The sequence below is a fragment of the Archocentrus centrarchus genome, chromosome 4 (assembly GCF_007364275.1).
Source record: "Archocentrus centrarchus isolate MPI-CPG fArcCen1 chromosome 4, fArcCen1, whole genome shotgun sequence".
In the NCBI taxonomy this organism is placed as follows: Eukaryota; Metazoa; Chordata; class Actinopteri; order Cichliformes; family Cichlidae; genus Archocentrus; species Archocentrus centrarchus.
The window spans coordinates 19388545-19408067 of NC_044349.1; the positions used below are offsets into that span (position 1 = coordinate 19388545).

At 41.4% G+C, this 19523-nt stretch overlaps 1 protein-coding gene across 1 annotated transcript in view; it reads right to left on the bottom strand.

Annotated features, from left to right (window-relative positions):
* The window catches only part of rnf220b (ring finger protein 220b), a 29247-nt gene that overhangs the window by 1581 nt on the left and 8143 nt on the right, over positions 1–19523 (bottom strand). The window contains exons 3-14 of the mRNA XM_030727560.1: positions 8254–8380; positions 7361–7403; positions 7156–7248; positions 6402–6444; positions 6028–6117; positions 2796–2839; positions 2365–2446; positions 1906–2002; positions 1604–1663; positions 1399–1463; positions 1196–1280; positions 219–327 (exon numbers count right to left, since the gene is read on the bottom strand). Coding sequence (XP_030583420.1) covers positions 219–327; positions 1196–1280; positions 1399–1463; positions 1604–1663; positions 1906–2002; positions 2365–2446; positions 2796–2839; positions 6028–6117; positions 6402–6444; positions 7156–7248; positions 7361–7403; positions 8254–8380 — 938 coding nt within the window. The remainder of the gene's footprint in view (positions 1–218; positions 328–1195; positions 1281–1398; positions 1464–1603; positions 1664–1905; positions 2003–2364; positions 2447–2795; positions 2840–6027; positions 6118–6401; positions 6445–7155; positions 7249–7360; positions 7404–8253; positions 8381–19523) is intronic.

Consider the following 19523-nt stretch of genomic DNA (forward strand, 5'->3'; position numbering starts at 1 on the left):
AGAAAAAATAGATACCAATGGTTCAAAGTATCATTACAGAAATATGATATTTACATTCGACTGAAAGAAGATGACTAACAATATTGATTTAATGTAATATTGACTTACTGCCCAAAACATAGGTGCCTACAGTAATATCACCTGTTTCTGCGTTACTGTGCTATTATCTCTTTTTTCTGTGTCTCTGCTCTGTTGGTTTAATTCAGCGTCATACTCACCATGCAGATGAGGCATTTAAATCTGTCTCCTTTAGACAGCTGTTTCTCCAAGTCTCGTATCCGCGCTTTAAGTGCATCTAATGTTGTCAGCGTGGAGTCCTCTGAGAGCCTACACACACACACACACACACACACAAACACACACACACACACACACACACACACACACACACACACACACACACACACATACATACATAGAGCAACACGAGGGGAGAGGGAGGGAGCAAGAGTTAGGCAGACACTGGAGAGTCATTTATAAATCGAAGACAGATTAAATTATTCGCTGGCCAACATGGACACTGAGCATGAAATTTAGCAGCAATCACATTGCCTGCATTCGCTGTCTCATTTATCATGGGCAGAGGGAGGGGTGGGGGGTAAGGTGTCAGCATCCCCACAGAAATAGACATACACGCGCACAATTACAGGATAGACTCTATGTGCAAACATACTGTATAGCGAAACAGACGGGACGCAATGCATTAAGTGCGATGAAACGTGTGTACGTATCACCTGCTAAGACCTTGATTGATGATATCATCACACTGATATAGTATTGTATTACCCGCTGGTGAGAGAACAACAGAGAGCCGAGGTAGCCAGAATACACTTTGCAGAGAGGGGTGGTTACCTCCGGGTTGCCTGCCCTGTCACCAAGTGCATGCTGGGTTATGCAACATGCACATCATCCTACCTCTGTGACCTGAAGAGTAAAACTTTAATGTAAAGAGTGCCAACTTTCAGCATGGGTGCTGACTTTGTTTCCTTTCATCTCTCCATAATTACCAACTCAAAAAGGCATCAAATGCTTTTTTTTTTTTTTTTTTTTAAGTTTTTTCTTTTGCTGTTGCATGCTGTAAATACATTTTTTAATAGCCTAAACTGAGCATCTCAGGAGGGAACATGTCAGGTGCGAGACTCACAAAATGTAACAAATCTAAGAAAGCTCAAGTGATTTTACAGAACAAACTTACATCTCTATCTCAGTGTTTTTGCAGGTTTGAGGGAGACCGGCTGTACGGCCATCCTGTTTCTCCCCGCTGCTTGTAGACGGGCTCCCTGAGCGCACAACCAAATGAACAAATTGCAATTACATCCTGCAGTTTTAATAATATCTACACTAAAATTTATTTAAATGTAATCATTAAGTGCAGTTTCTTTGTTTTTCCTAACTCACCATCATTTGACCATTTGTTAAAGTCCAGGTTTACTCTGGATTCAGGCAACATGCTGCTGTTGCTGCTGAAAGAAAAGAAACAAATGAACAAAACGTATATTTAAAAGCCAAAAGCATATGAAAATGAAACAAAAGTTGCACACTATGAAAGGAATGTAGTTCATATTTATCGTATATCGTAAATGTCATCAGGTTGGATACATACCTCACTGTCAATTCTTTAGAGCTTTCTCCTGAACAGGGAATTACATCAGTCTCTGAATATCTGCAAGCAAAGTCAGGAAAAAACACAGCAAAGTGTGCTAAGTAGTATTGTAAGCTGTAGCTTATGTTTTGAACTTTCCCCGCATAAAGCACTTTTTTTTTCAGCTTAAGATTTCAAGACATTATCGTTTTTAAAAAGTGAATATTTCTAAATTTCTATCTGATTCCCCTCACATCACTGTAAATGTATCCACATGTTAAAATGTCATTTTGTTAACACTGGAGGTTCTCTGTAAAGGATACTGCGCCCTGCCGTACTCCAGAGTGTCATCTCCATCCACGTCCAGATCCGCATCGCTGTCTCGACACTCCTTAGAGGTTGTGCTCACCAACATTGCGCCTGATGAGACAATTTTACATGGGCATCATTTTGAGCAGCTACTTTAGTGTGTGAGAAACAATTTAGATGTAGAAAACGCTATGTTGCCTGTCTATCCACCCCTCTGCCTGTGTCTGTCAGTCAGTCAGTCAGTGTGTAACAAGTTTGCAGGTCAGAGCTGCCTTCTTGGGCAAAAGAAGCTGTTACTTTTAAGCTAACCTTCAAGGCATCCTGCTCTGCTGTAATCTGGACTGAAAAGTTCAGCGGTTTTTCAACTACCACTCAGTCACATTATTCACCCTCCACTGAACAAGATCATACACATGGGTGCCTCGATGGCACACGCACGAGCGCGCATGCACACACACACACATTTCACTTACCTTTAAAGCCTATGGACGCCATTTGTATCCTTCTCCTCTCATTCCAGTCGTCCTCTAATGGCACCAAGTCTGCTGAACCCTCCTGAAAACCACGCCGCACACGCACACATACACACAAAGACACACGCATTAACATACACATCAGGTACACATTTTCTCTGTCTGGATGAATATGTCCATATGCCTTCTAAAGCCTCGAGCTACATATCTGCTTCTGCGTTTTCATAGCTGTGAACCGGCGCTCGCGGTGTTTTCACAGTGGATACACAGCAAGCTGACAGTGATCCTCATGCCACATGAACAAAACCAGTCAACAATGTCTCGGGGTTCAAGGTCAGCGTGTTACACGTTAGATATATTCATCTCCGATTACAATAAAAATGTCAGGGAAACAAATAGTTGCATCTGTCTCTCGTGCTTGGAGCGCATACCTGTCCTTCCTCTGGTTTTCTCCTCTTCAGCTTTCCAATCCTGACTGGAAACAGAAGACAGACAAAAAAATATTGGTAATAATGGTCAGTTTAGAGGTAGACAGCAGGGACTGACAGGCAAATTGGACAAGGTATAAGTTTTTTCTGATTCCTGTAAGGCCTTTTTCAGTTATATAGAAAGGACAATTATAACAAACATCAAGGTTTAAATCAGACACTATGAAACAAGTTGCATCAGTTTACTGTAACGGTATCAAATTATTTGTAACTAATAACCCCTGGGTATGCCTTGGTGAAAAGTGAAAGTAGTCATTATGTAAAGCCCCTAAATTGATTCTTTTTATTCTAAACTGTGACATCATTTGGGTTGCAGAACTTTGAACTGGTCATTTAAGTTCACACTAGATCCAGAGTAATACACAGCGTGAAGCCATTCAGATTGAAGAAGAGAAGCACAGATACCCAGTGAGAAATTTCTTTAAGTTTTTAAAGCTTTATTTATTATATCTTTATATTAATAGATTAATTTTTTTAAATAAAAAAATGCTGATAAATAATCCAGGTCACATATAATTTAGGACAAAATATGCACAAATTACACCTTAAGTCAGCAAGAAGTAGTGGATAAATGGTTAAAATCTCCAACCTTTTCCACTTAAAGCATTAATAGTTCACATGCAAACTCGGCCAAATGTTGGTAAAAGAAAATAGTGATGGAGGTTTGTTTCAGTAGTAATACCACAATGTAGAAATACTTTGTCTTCTGAAGTTTTACTTTTGGTAAATCAATTACTACCATAAACTATATATTTAACACCAAAAGCAAAAGTAGTCATTATACAAATTGGTCCATTTCAGAAATTCACATATTGGGAAATTATAATCACTGATGCGCTAATATTTCCATAATTTTAATGTTTCAAGTGATAAATAAGTTTCTTTTCTTTTCAATAATACAGCATCACTATTATAATCACTTTTATAGTGTTGCATATTCTTGAATTCATTCAGCAAAGGAACATGTGACCAAAGTTATTAAATGTAGTCCAGTTTCAAGTACAAGAATTGCCTTTGCAGAAAGAGGAAATACTCAAAAGTACCTCCAAATTCTAGAGTAACCTGCTTGAGGAAATTGTCTGATTTACTGCTTTCCACCAAGTCCACTTCTAATAACATCCAGTTAAAAATTTAAAAGAGCACCAGGAACCAGGCGTGGAAAAGGCGGAGAAGTACTGATGCAACACTGAAAACTATTATCTTATTTTCCTGTCTGAGATCATTCCACAAAGTGTACAAGCTGACCACACTGATGCACAGACCCTTAAAAGCAAAGACAGACAGATGCAGGCTTCACGCGGACCGAAGCGTCAGCACAGGATTCAAAACGTTCCTCCCATCCCCGTGCTGTCATCTCACCATCCTCCCCCGCTTTCCTCTCTAAAAATATGAAAGTTAACATGGCAGAACACCAACTGAACCTCCTCTCCAACTGTGACCTGACTGACTGCAGATTGCAAAAGGGGACATTAAGTTTTAAGGCCCTCTAATTCCCTGCTGGATGACAGTGGCCCCCGTGGGGAACACACAGTGAGCTGGTGGCCGTGACCCGAGCACCGCAATCCCAGCAAACATAATGAGGGTTAAAGAGACGGTCATAGATGAGGAAGAGCTCATCAAACAACGAGGGGAGAGAAAGAGAGAGAGAGAGAGAGAGAGGTAGATTAATCAACAGAGGACCCCCCCCCCTCCTCCTTCCACTCTCTTCTTTTTCCTCCCTGACGTGTATTTAGAAGCTCATTATGCTGTCCCGTTATAAGGCCCAATAAAGGCTAACAGACCTCGACAGCAGTGGCAGTTTGAAGAGTCAGCTAAGAGCTGGAGGATCTCAGTGGAAATAATAACGGTAGCAAGAAGTCTGGAGTGCCAGCCGGTGTCAGGATGCTGTGCAGGTCCTCATGTCTTTATTAGTGCAGAGACGTTGTCAGACTACTTTTAAAATTATTTAATGAACAATGTGCGGTTTTATAGCATTTTTTTAAATATCTGTTTATTGATATCGCCATGTAGATTGTTTTGGGGTGAGTTTTGCAGATACAAGCTTCTTGTGAATGTAATGGAACTTAACGGCACTGCTCAAAGCACCAAAAACATTCATTTAATAAACTCAACATCAGTGTCTCTTTCCAGAAATCATGACCTTGTTGTGAGAAATTACATCTAGGAACTATTTTTTTTTTCACTTTTACCACGAAAGCGCAACCTAAACATTATCATAAAGGAGTTCCCCCCCTTGGCTGAGCTGTAATGTGACCTACCTGCACGCTTCATTTGGTTGGCGGATGTAGAGAGCAGAGAGAAAATAGTTCCTATACAGAATCACTCACAACAAGTTCTGTGGATATTTTCTTTAAGATAAACAGGGTCATGATATTTGGATACAGACATTGCTCCTGAGTATGTGTTGCTGGGAAACAGTAAGAACCACAGCTGCCATTTAGTTCCACTATATACAAGAAAAGGCAGCTCATATCTGGACTATGTGCAACAAAAAGAATGTCGATATATGCCAGAAGAGAATGTGCATATTTTGTATGGGGGGAACAGGAGATTTAAGAGTATAAATTAATTATTTAATGAGTTGTTTATAAATAAATAATTAATCCTTTATAGAGCACTTCAGGGGGTGATTAACATCAAAGGTATTTTTATCAATCTAGTATCTTAAAGTGGTTCATAACTGATCTATAAAGCATTACACCTCTTTTTCAGATTTTCAGGTATTTGAGACACATGATACTGAAAACTCATCAGGAACTTAATAAAGTTCAACGTGCCAGAACGTGGAGGCCACTTCAGGCTAACTTACTGCAGGGCTGCGCGAAAGATTAATCTACTAATTATATATAATTATATCAGATAACGTAAGAAATCTCTCAAACTAATAAAGTGGGAGTACATCCTCATTTCTGATAAGCTGTTTTATAACTAAATAAAGTTATTAATTATTCATTAAATAAATCACCTTTTATATTATAATTGTTATTTTGAAAGTAAAACATGGCTGTACAAAGTGTCGGGGTTAGGTCTCTTCAAAATGACAAAATAGGAAAAAGGAGAAATGAATAAAATAAAATGTTTCTTCATTAAATCTGTATTAAAGCGTGCCTCCGTTCAAATCTCAGACTAAATATGACTGTGGGGAAGAAGAAAAGTGCTTCTCAGTGTTTCTTACCAGCTTGCGCGCAGTCTAGGTGGGCTCCTGCGCTGTGGGGGCGTAATGGGGCAGATTTGACGTAGCACCTGCACCAGCAGAGGTCATCGACTGTTAACATATCAAGAGGTCAAAGTTGAAAGGTTAATAGCTCCTCTGCTCGTGGGGGCGCTAGGCCAGCTGAGATGGTGTGGGAAAAGAGGTGATATCTGAATGACTGGTGAGGGAGGGGATTGGACGAGCGTGAACAAAGGAAACTATGTGTAAAAAAAAAAAATCTCTTTAATTTTCTTAAATTTATGACCTGACAGTCGACTGTACTGGACTCTTAACGACAAACTGACTCAGCAACAAGGAAACACAACATTTAGCCCACTCTTCATGTGTCAACGTACCATTTAGTCTTGTGTGTCTGTTGGCCCGAACGCGGAGAAACGTCTGCAACAAAGAGAGCAGAAACATCAAAATATCTCAACGTCTTTCATTTGAATTCCTACTAAGAAAAAAAAGTGTGCAGTAGTTCTCATTCTGAGGGTCAAATACTGCTGCTTTCTTTGTTCTCACAGAAACGCACAAGTTGTTCTCTGTCGTCTGTGTCGTGACCACAAGAGATGGGTCTCTCACTTCGAACCCGTCACAGATGGATACTTGTAACCACAGCTTTGCAATTAAACATGCTGGGTAACTGTAATTTCAACACACACACTGATGTTGTGAAGGGGGTGTATTTTAACTCAATCCTAACAAACTAAAGCAAGGAAAGGGAAAAGTAATAAGCAACTCAAAACAACGTCAAAAACGGAAAGGGCACAAACTCCCTCCAATTTCCAAATGCAGGCTTTATCACACTTTATGGGAGGACTCTTATCTCTCTTTATCACAAAGAACACCTCGTGCATATCTTTGCAACACTGGAATGAGAGCCTGTTCGATTTTATTCACTGATAATTGTCAAGTGCTCTTTTAATGCACTAAATGAACATTTGTTAGCATCTGCTTGCAAATTTTAGGTGCAAATGTCCAGATTTCAGTGAGTCGCTTGATCTACAGTATGGATGTAGCTGAAGATATGATGAATTACTGCTTAATTATTTTTATTAGAATGCAACCTTAAAGTTGAATTCTTCTTGTAGCTCTTTAAAATCCTACCTGGTATCTGTCAGAGTGGGCTTCCTCAGCCGGTCGAGGGGGCGAGGTGGGAGAACTTCCTTCACGCTTAATATGAAGGGAGAGTGAAAGAGACTGGACCCCCCCACCCCAAAAAAAGAGGAAAAGAAAGAATCACAGTCAAAGGTAGAACGATGGCTACTGACCAACTTCCTGATTGCTGTGAAAATATCACAAGTACATGTACCTTTGGCGTCCTTATGAGGTGGTCGTGCTGCACTGGAGTTGCACTATGGGAAAAAGTAGCATAATAATACAGAAGCTCATTTGTTAAACCTGCTTTTATTGTGCATAAATCATCGACACAACCGTCCCAGAAAACCTACAAACACAATATTGTCTTTTAAATGTCATCTCGTAAATAACCTCTGTTCTTATCTTGTCTGAATTTGTATCCGAGTCTGTGTATAACCTCATTTTACTCCTTCTCACATTGTGTCTGTCACACAGATACTGTAGAGACACACACACACACTCTCTCACACACACACATATACACGGTGTCCCCGTGGGCCAAGTTCAATTTGAAACCATTACTGTCCACGGAGCGGTCGTTAAGCAGATTTGGAGTGTAATGCCTTTATTGGAGAAATCATTCTTCTGTTCTAAGCAGCAGGTAATATGTGTATGTGTATGAGTGTGCGCGTGTTTCTGATCTATGCGTATGTTTTAGACCAAAGCAGCCATTAACAGAACATTATCTGCCTGCTCTATGAGTTGTCGCCTTGAGGCCAGGGGCTATAATATGAAATATGTAGGGAACAATGAGGCAGCTTGTAAACACTACACGCAGGTGACAGAGAAGAAGGGAGCTGCCACCTGGGGAAACTGAAGGAGGGGGAGGGGGAGCACCCCTCTAGAGAGAGGATCTGTCTGCCTTAATTATCACCTGAAAGCTGAAGAGAATAGCAACAGAAAGGAAATGACAAATAGACACACAGAGGTAGTGAAACCTTTAAGGAAATTAGAGCATGGTGAGAAGGAACATTTCTTCCTGGTAAAATAAAGAGAACAGCAAAAAAAAAATTCATGAAACTTCAGTGGCCAAGGTGAAATGAGATGACAGAGTGAGCGTGATACCTGATCTGCAGCTGGGCTAGTTTGGATAACTCCTGCTCCATGTGTTCCTGCAGCTCTCCAGGTCGCAGAATGGCCTTGCAGACTGGACACACTGGGGCTTGAGCGTCATACAGACCCTTCACTTTGCCTGCAAAGATTTAACAGTTAGAGGTGCCATTGTAAAAAGTGTATTGGGGGCAGTCATGAAAACATTTGCTCTTAGTGTGTACAGTAGAGATGGCATAGTGTGGAAGTGGACATGATGATGCATAAAGAGCATCGTGTGCATCTATTTACTGCACAGTGATATTCCAGTGATCCCTTGTGTTTCATAAAATAATTAAATATTAACCACAAAAACAATGTCTAAATACACATAATAAAAGCACGGGGTGATAAACATTATATAAGACCTGCAAGGAATTTTTTTTATTTGTTCATTAAATTCTGCAGTTTGGGTCAATTTTGGAACATGAATTCAGATGCTTTTCAGTAAAAGTAGGAAAAAAACAGCTTCAAAATATTTTGTTAGAAGTGACTGTTTTACATTCATTGTCTTGAGTAAAAGTACTCAATCATTAATGGCAAGATATATCTAAATATCTATCAGAAGTGGCATAAGCAGGAATGCACTGTTGATGAATGGAGCTAATTTAAATACACTATATACTCTGAATGTAAAAGCTTGCAAATGCAAAGTGACTGGTAACTGCAGGATGTGTGCCAAATGAAGGTTAACCAGGTAAAATAAGTGCCTAAAAATAGAACATTCTGGTAAATATATGCTGCTTTAGATAACGGTCAGTAACCTGCCTGTGTGTGGTCAGTGGACCTCCCTTTACTATTGACAAACAGCGGTAGTGAGAGTAAAATAAGGTAACACACACAGTGCTATGGCCCCCTGCTGTCAGTGTGTTGACACCATAGGCTGTCAATGGGAACATTACCCAGAAGGGCCACTCGGCCCATTGGGCCCCACTGATGGATTACTGCCATAAGCAGACAGCTGGGAGCCTGAGCAGCTCTACTATATCAAGATTTTACCTAGTAGATGAGGTGATTTACTCCTGAAAGCCATCAATCATAAGGAGAGGGCTCGTAGGCAAGATGCACCTAATTTTCCAGCTTAAAAATTACAGCACATGGCAATCCAAATGTAACACTTTTAACACAGAAGACTACAAACAAGTTACAGTTTATCATAACACCGTGTGGAGTATAAATCAGACTGAACTTCCTTTAGGACCCTATTATAACACTGGACTAAGACTTTGCCTGGCTCCAAGTCCAAATGACCACCGATTCACAGGCTTGTCTATCAGCCACAGCCGTCCCCTGACATCAGTTGAGCTATGGGACCCCATAATGAGGAAACAAATAGGGCAAAATGGCCTCTAAATAAAACATGGGGTTGAAAATAGAAAGTGGAGTCAGGTGTCCTTGGGAGAGTGACAGCTCCCCTGGAACCCCCCCCCCCCCCCCCCCCAACACACATCTTTGCCTTTTTTGCATCCCCTTGCGGAAGCCTAAATGACTTTTCCCGACACGCATTGAGCGTTCCCGAGCTTTCTGCGCTCTGCCGCCCAGAACATGCAGGCATCAGTAAACAATGAAATCTGTGGGCTGAAATTGAATTTATAACCACATTACCTGCACAGATAACGTCTCTGAATGGCGCCGCGATAAGAGCAATGGGATTTGATTTTCAGGTGTTTTATTGGTCTACTTTTTGGATAAGCCCCCCCCACCCCTCATCTGACTATAGCTTCCCCCCCGCCACCCCACCCCCACCCTTCACCTCTGCTCCACACAGACATCAAATTTAATGGTGTGGGAGTGAGAATGTTTGGCTGCATAGATGAGTGTGTGTGTGTGTGTACACTTTTGCTGCGTTCTTGTAAGTGACAGTTGTTGGTTCATGAGCACCTTTTTATAGGTCTCCATCCCCCCCGCTGCTCTACGCCCCTGCCCATATAAACCCTGTCAGTATCAGTCAGCCTCAGCTCCTCTTCAGCCTGGGGGGTCCAAGATACACAACAGGGGCTGTAAAACCTGCCTGTGGGGCTTGTTAACTGTTCCCTCACTACGGCAACTGGCTTGGATGGATTGGCCCTCTCTCACTGGACTGTGCTGAGTTTGACTGGCCCATGTCCTAATGGATTCACTGTCTGTGTGTCTCTGATTGTTCCCTTTTTCTGTCTTTGTGTCTTGCCAGTTCAGGACCTCCTTTCCTGTCTGTCTAGCCTTTGTACAGCTGCCATTTTCACCCTTAACTTACAAAGCCCACTTAGGAAGAGCTTATTTGGCTATGTTTATTGTCTTGTTCCTGCAAAAACAAAATGCATGGATCAGAAAGGAGAAATTTCTTCATAATCAGTTGACAGAAGTATTTTTATGTCCAGCTGACGCTGCACAGATGAACATGCACAAACATGCTGAAAACAATCTCTGAGCTGACTGGGAAAAAATTTCACCTCCTGGACAACTAACCCATTCTCACGGTGTGATGAGAATGGGTTAGTTGCCTTTTCCCCACTATTAACAGCATCATAAAACATGCTGTCGACTCCTTGTACACATTATAGTCAAAACCAGCGTCTGTCACACTGTGTGGCCATGGACCTTGAGTGTCCCAGGCTCTGTGCACGCCACTGAAGCAGCAAGATCAGAATCCTGCTGACAAATCCTCAAAGCAGCAAGTCCCCCCGAGGGCCTATGTAATGGCCGATGCCAACGCCCATATGACGGCTGCCAGTTTTGCTGATGCAGATGAAGCGGAGATGCCTAACGTGACCTTTAGTGAATGCCACATCACATCAGGCCTGGATGTCACCCACTGACATTATGCTGGGGCATGAAAAGGCTGTTCTGCAGGGGAGACATGGTGACGAACGTCCCCCTGGTGACAAACCTGTAGACGTGGTGTAATTCTGATTGACGTGAGCAGGATTGGATGGCGTTGAATGGCAGGGGAAGCACAAGCAAGTATCCAGGGGAGAAACAGGGACTTTTTTTTTTTTTTTTTGCAAAGGCTGGATCTGTTTTTCCCTCTGTTTTTGGTGATAAAGTGCTGAGACAACTCACTCCAAATGGCATCATTATCCCAATCATCAAACAATTCTCTAAGCACATCAGAAATCCCTCTATAAAGTTGTAATAAGCACAGACTCTATATAACCAGTAGGCATGTAGAGATCGGCGGGGGGAGAAAAGTTAACGCTTGGCAGCGAACGCTGCAGTGGTGGGTTGTGTAGGCAGGTCCTTGGCACACTTTCAGAGGAGATGGAGGGCTATAAAAGCCATTGGCTCCTGCCACACCTGTACCCCACCCTATCCCGCGGCCTGCTTCCTATTTAAAAGCATCACATGCAGGATATTAGTCAGGGTTTTTTGCCGGCTGTGAGGTAGAGCAAACCTCTGAAGCGGAGGGGGGAGAAGGGAAAGTATGCAGGCCGCCGTTTGTTTTTTATTGGGGAAATAATGGCCTATTGAGAGGTTGGGTATTTAATGAGCAACATAATAGGCCCTGTAGTAACACATCTGCTATGAGCAAAGTCATTTCCTCAGTTTTCAAAGGCTGCTGCTACAGCCTTTGAAACAGCAAGTCCAGTTGCCTTTGACTTAGTACTTCTAGATATCTGCTTTTTATTAATTGCAGAATTGCAACACCGGTAATACCTCAAAGACAAATGTGCTGCTAGGCCTCATGTTCAATCCTAACCGCATTCGGTGGCTAGGAAAGTAGCTACACTTCCTCTCCTGGCTTGACCTCAAATTTCTCACTGTCCAATCTAATTCCAGCATCCTTCAAAATATCCCTCCTACTCTGCAATCAATTGTGTTTAATGTATTAAAGACACTCACCACAACCACTGCAACCTTTGGCCCCTGCACAAATCAATGCCTCGTTAGACCACTAATGATCATTCATTGACTAATAAGATCTGTATCAACCTCTTGTAGAACATTGATTGGCCTTTGGCCTTTGTAGTGCAATGTGCACAACGTGAACAACAGGAGACAGCAGCTGTAAGTCCCGAAGAGTCCGATGATGAAAAAGCTCCTGGTGGGAATGGACAGCAATCCTGAACCCCAAATAGACTCATTCTAAAGCACCTCAGGCCAAAACTCTTTTCTCCTGCTCTGCAGATCAATGGACATAACCTCTCTGACCACAGGTCAATCAGCACACAAACTCTGATCTCCCACCCACCGCTCCCTCTTGTTCTTTCTCTCTCTCATCTTCTCCATTAGTCACAATTGTTCTATCAGCTGCGGGTGTGGCTCAGCATATATGTGTCCAATCATCTCATTGATGGAGAGTGGACTGGGTAGCTGTGCTACTGCGTCCCTGTGACCATATTTCTTTTCTCAGGACCTCAGGGCAAAGATCGAACCCTGCCTCCGCTCCGTTCCAACCAATCAATCTGCCCCTCATTGAGATGCATGGCTCAATGATCTTTGATAGTGACTTCCAGATTTAAGAGAGGAAGTGGAAGTCAAAGAGAAAGTTAGGACTGTCCTTGGGTATGCAATGATATAAGCCCTCATAGGAAAATATCAATGTAAAGAGTTTTTTTTAACCAAAAGATATATCATAAAATGTGATGTTTTCTTGTGGATTTAGATTTTTTTTTTAAATGCCACAGAGAGTTTTAATGGTTTATTCTTTGAATATTCTAGGAATTAGAGGTCTTTACAGGTCTGCATGGTTCCATGATCTGATCCTGAATCTGTTTGGATCTTATTTTCACGTCTCTCAAATTCACCATCAAAATATGTTACTATTTCCAGTGCACCCTGAAAGCATTTTTCTGATCTGATACTTTTTAATACAAACATTCTGAAAGCACAACAATACAGAGGCTGCCAGAACTGACTGGGGGAGCATGTGCCTGTAAGTGTTCTTGTCTATCCTGACATGCTGAAGAAAAAGAAGAAGGATGCCCACAGGTATGGGGGAAGATGGCAACTAGTGCAACTGCCACACTAGCTCCGCCCAGACTCCTTGAGAAAGACAGGAAAAGTCATGCATGTAAATACTTTGGATTGTTAGCCTTTTTTGAGACAGCTGGCACTGACGTTGTGAAATCAGCCATGTTCCACAGGTTAAAACGTTTGCAATTTTTAATCAAAGACGTTTAAGTGAATGGGATAACAATTTTTTGGGGTATTGAGAATTGTGTAATTCTACCAGTATTAGTACCAACTAGTAAATTTCTGGTATCATGGAATTCCTAGTCAGCTTACATGATGAGTTACATGATGTGACAATGCCAAAACTAAGCTCCACTTCAGGTTTTGGTAAAATAAACAAAAGAACAACTGAGTTAAGCTTAGATCATGGTTTTGGTGAAATCAGGTGAGTTGTATGACTTTAAAAAAAAAAAAAACACTTGGAAAAAAGCAACACAAGAGACAGCAGCCTCCTGTCTTGTAGTTAGATGTTACCACAGCCTCCTCCCTGTGAAGATCTTTTAACACTCACATAACCAGACCTTCTCTTTTGCTCTTGTCATATTTTACGTCAAGACCTTAGTCATTAATGCATAAATATGTCATGCATGCTCAAACTTACTTATGCTTATACTTTTTTTCTGACTTGCCCCTGAGGCCTTCTGTAGAGCAGAGTGGTTCTTTGTTCACATAAGGAAGGAGCTGACATAAAAAGAGTATAAGTAGCAGAAATACTTGACAAATTTTGTAATTGAGCTGTCTTTTCTCTCTGTTTGGGTCACTGGATCAGCCAAATTTCAAATCAGGTCAAACTTTCCTTTGTGCCTTTTCAAATTGATCCTGACTTTCTATAAGTTCTTTGTATTAGTTACTCTGAATACCTTATTCCTAAAAGAATGATTTAAAAAAAAAAACAAAAAAAAAACCTGATGTACAGCAATAAAACTCAACTTACAAAGAGGTAAAAGAGCTCATACTGTGGGCAACAAAATGTCAAATCTAGACTCCTTTTAGACAAATCTGACATCCTTTTGCTGAGTGCTGTCTGTCAAAGTCAGTGCCGTCGCTTTGGATCAAGAAGCCAGTGACAACGGACAGCGACAGAGCCGTTCACCAGTGGTCTGTCACTCATTTTGATGGCAACAACCTGCACTCACAAGACAGCCTGAAACACACAGATATCCAGCTCTGTCACACTTGAACCTCTCCTTTAGACACTAAAGGCAATCAATCTCCACGTACACTTTTCTAAGTTTAAATTAAGTGTATTTTTGCCAGGATGGAGAAGAGAAATATGACAATTCTATGACAATATCTGCTACACAATGACCACCAACCTCCTCCTCTAAACTAAAAAGTAAGATAAGCAGGTGCTTCTGCTGGCCTCTGAAAGTCAACAGCTTTGAGGGAAACAGCAGCAAACTGTCAGAAAAGCCTCTGAGTTAGCAGACTTTCTCTGGAGGTTAGCAACTGCAATTCCTCGAAAATTTACTGATGTGATTAATGCAGTATTTTTTAATATGTGCATGTGTTGAAGCAAACAGGCATTTAGTCATTAATGTTAAATCAATGGTTCAATCAATCCTGCTGTGTGTCTTTACCACGTGTTTGTGTGTGTTTATGAACAAAAGGGAGAATGACAGAAAGACATCAAGAAGCTAATAGACAGATCACAATTCCCTATTAGAGGGAAATTAGATTGGCTCCAAAAATACAGATCACCATTACGCAGACCACTGATTAATACACATTAATACTCTCTCGCTCTCTCGCACTCTCTCTGCCGTTCTTTCTCCTCTATTATTCCATCGCCTCCTCATCACATCTCTCTCATTTTCATTTCCCCTCTCGCTCTTTCTCTCAATTAGTGGTTAATAAGGAGAAAATGAGGGGATTGCTCTGTTGCTTGCAAGTACTCGACTTTTCTAAACAGTCCGGGACAAACACTTTGTCGGCGTGTGTGTGTGTGTGTGTGTGTGTGCATGGAACTCAATGAAGAGTTTAATTAGTGTAGCAGGACTCAGCTCTGACACTGAAACAATAACAGCACAGTCTGAAAAAGTAAGTGATCTGAGCTGGCAGCATTTTATTACAGCAGCATCCACACAGTACCTTTATGTTATTACCTCCACTTCTCTTCTGATTCTCCTTTTATTTCGCAAAATTGCCTTAGAAATAAAAACCCCAGAGACATGCCTGCACTTTTGGCATCCAGCAGGTGACAGGTACGGCACACAGACACATGCAGCATAGCTTTGCCTCATTAAATAAACATAATGCCAGAGTTTTAGTATTTGTGAAACACCCAAAGCCAGCAGGAGCAAAGTGACCGTTCTGAAAAAAAAAATACACTCAGACTGCCGCTATCAAGCACATGAAGCATGCTCTGGAAATGCAGACAAGGTCCCCAGATGGAGGTGAGAGGTTGCAGTACAGTTACTGGAATGCAAAAAAAAAAACCCTCCTTTCAACATAAGTCCCGTCATTAAGACTCCAGGTGAATTTGTTTAGACATAAAAGGAGAAAGAAGGAACAAAAGGCTAAAAAGAAAAAGATGGACAGTACCGGAACCTCCTTTAAAACACTGGCTGTCCGCTCCCTTGAAAGAAGCAGGTTGGCTCTGAAGGAAACATTTTTTTAGGAAAAATTGTTCCTCTTTTTCCAGTACACATTTAGTAACAACAGTCAGAAAATAGCGACTTACAATGTTGTGCTGTATCCTTATGCAGTAATGGCATAAAATCTTCTGAATGTGAGAGAATTACACAGTTCACTTGAAACTGACAAAACAACCCGCACATGCAAATTGATTTAAGAAAGAAGCTGTTTTTACTATGACAGTTCACAACCAAATCTAAATGTGTTTTACTTTAGTGCTGCATGTCAGTGTTTGCCAAGAAATAAGAAAAAGACATGAAAATGTCAAAAATACAGTCTTATCTGGAGCTTTTACTGTGTAATTAATGTGTTTTACAGCAGATGATCCCTTTAGCCTACTCATTTTGAGGAGCTGATGCAAACAAGTGCATACACTGTCCTACTCTAGAAAACACTCCCACCTGTTTTCCCATCACACACCTGTCCCACATGCACTTTGTGCAGCGCAGGTGAGCAGGAGAAACCTTACCCATAAGGGAACAGCACTCTAGACTTAACTAGTACTACGCTTCAAACAAAATCTGAATAGTTTGTTTTTCCAGGCAATGTGCTGGGTTTGAAACCGAAAAAAAAGAAAAAAAAAAAGACCCCGCATTAGGCCTAAAAACAGGGTGAGCAGCCCTCCGGTGAGAACTTGTTAAATTTTTCTGACACCATCCTACTTTGGCTTCATCCATGGGCCTCATTGCAGATAAGACAAATCCTTCCCACCGCTCCTCAAGATAACATCTGATACTGTCAGAAACACCATGCTCACTGCTGCTGGTATGAGAGGACCACGAGCACCTGGTGCTGTGATACACCTGTGTTTGGGTTAGTCACACTTCCTAAAGGATGTTATTGTGTCTGCCTGGATGAGCACACAATTACAGCAGATGATGACGGTTTTATCTTCAAATGCTGGAAAGATACAGATGATTGATCGGCTTATCTTCAGTGACCCACAGACACAAAGGGAGATTTTTAAGCACTGATCTCGGACGATAATTCATTGTGTATAAAGTACCAAATTCTAAAGAAATCTTTGGGAAAGACTTATTTTTCTACTTTTTTAGTAAGTAGAAAAGCACCTGCTGATGTTAATCGTTCTCATTTTTATTGTTCATTCTTTTATTACTAATTTCCTACAAGAGATAAAAGATAAAAATGAGGTTTTACATTTCAGTTCATACAGAAGTCAGAAAAAAAGACATAAGACTCATTCTACTTGACTCTGTAAAGATTTCCATGATTTTGTGTCCCATCCATGTGATGAAGTAAAGACTGAATGTTGCCTTAGAGTTGAAATGTGCATCAATTATTTGTTACCCCACAAACAAAGCCGAGCAGTATATAACGCTCTTGTTGTTGTTGTTTCCTTTGTGGCAAAAGGGCGCAACAGCTCATTCTGCCATGTGTGCTATCTCGGCACCAGACAGACTCGACTGTCCCATCTCAGATGCTTTGTTGGGAAAAAGATATAGCAGGCTTTAATACAACGCTCTGAGTAGGGGGACATTCGTAATGGCTTTTGCTGTTTTTGTGTGTGACTGGTAAGAAATGTGTCTGCAAACACACTTCTCAGTGTGTGTGTGTGTGTGTGTGTGTGTGTGTGTGAGTGTGTGTGTGTGTGTGTGTGTGTGTGTGTGTATTTGTCCTCATGTGTAGATCATTTACACTCAGTGCTGTGTAGCCGTGGTGAGCGCAGCGCAGTGTGATCCCCTACGACCCCCCAGCACAACAGCAAACACAGGAGAACAAAGAGGCCGGTGGCAGCGCCAGCGGGTATAGATCTTCTCCGCTGTGTTCTCACTCAGCGGGGTCACGCAGGCGCCGCTCACAGTTCAATCCCCTCTACTTGACTGCTCAGGAGCTTTGAGCCGTGGGTAATGAGACTGGATCTTCTCCAACCTGTAGGACCCTGGACCGGGCCACCCGGAGCAAAGTCCACTCGGATGGAAGCAGAATGCATGTTAAACTAATTTAAAGCAGATATAAAAATGATTCAGTGTGAATACCAGTAAAGTTCAAATTAAGCACTTCCATGTTTATTGTTCTTGCACCCTTTGACTCTAATCTAACTTTTAAATTCAGCTCTAGAGTCATTGAATAGTTTAAACATGTGAGTATAACGCTGAAATGATCTTATCAAATATTTTGAATATGCAAATATATACAAGCCACAGATATCTGGCATTTTAAACCCTCTGCTTCCTTATACTGTATGTCAACAATTTTTTTTATTAGAGTATTTTTTCTAATAAAAATGTAATTACGCCTGCTTTTGCAACCTGCAACCAAATGAAACTCCTTGGAATTCACAGCTGGTAAAACTGCACTGGAAACATAACTGATAATCTCATTTTTCTGATGTGAATTTGATTATTACAGTTGCTATTTGATGGTGTTATGTAAGATCAGCCCCTGTTTAACTTTGCTTATGTGAGTCTCAAAGTGATATGATGGCACCATTTGCATTGAAACAATCCACAGCATGTATCCCATAATCATTCAGTGATTGATTTGTAATTGCACTAATAGGGTCGTGACCGAGACAATAGGATGTGTAAAGAGTCTCAGCTTCACAGAATCACAGCGGGCCTGCCAAGCGCTGCCTGTGTGGTCTACGGGGACAATTAGCGCAATCTCCATACTAATGGCAGCCTGTAATGGACACTGCTGAGCCTGCCAGCTACTGTGTGTGCGCCTGTTCACTTGCATATGCATGCGTGTGTGACGGAATGCATGAATACGCGCATATCTTTCAGTGCGAGCACCTTCCTGTGTGTAGCTGTGCATCTCCCTAAGTGCACGCTGAGCTCCTGTGCTTAGGTTTTTTATGTGTGTGTGTGCCCGCCTTACTAGTGTGCATGAGTATAAGTAGCCAGTAGCCTATATTTTACTGAGGTGAACCCCCTTTCCACCCCTTTTGCTCGCGGCTCTAGCCCTGATCTACGGCCACTCATTAGCACCATAATAAAAAGCTGAGACGACACGTAAAAGGTTATATACTGCTGGACCGCTGTTTTTCTACCAATTACCAGACCTGTGATTTATGGCTGAGACCCAATGCAGTTCTCTGAGGTGAATTGGGGGAGTGTTTACACCCGTACACAGGAGGGTGAGGGGTCAATCCTGGTAAACTTTGACCTTTAAGCAGAGGCACATAGCAGAGAGTTTGGCAAACAGTTAAGAACCGCTGGAAGCGACTTGATCGATCAGAGGGTCTTTAGGATGCATATGTAAGTAATCTGCACAGTTTCCTGTGCTTTAAACAGTTTGAACCGTCACAGGCACATGGTTATATAAGCCCCTAACTTTCAGTGTATAAAATCACTCCCTGTTTGCTGAGATGTTTGAGTTTCCCAATTCTGAGTGTGAAATGTATGCACTACATCGTGCCGTCAAAAATTCCCACACTGGAAGGAAAAGACAAGGGTTCGTGGTGTATAAACCATTTTCTGCTAACAATCCCACAGTGCATAACATTGCATTTTATAGAAGGAGAATTTACCATTCTACCGGGCAAAATGACAATTATTCATAAAAGTTCAAACTCTCAATTTGTTGCTCACTGGAGTAAACTGCTGGGTGTCTCTTATACGAACAGCCTGACATTTTCCAGGCCCCTGAAGTCATTTTCCTTTTATTCATTTTTTTTTTTTAAATTCACCCAAAAAATGCACACTTGTTAATCA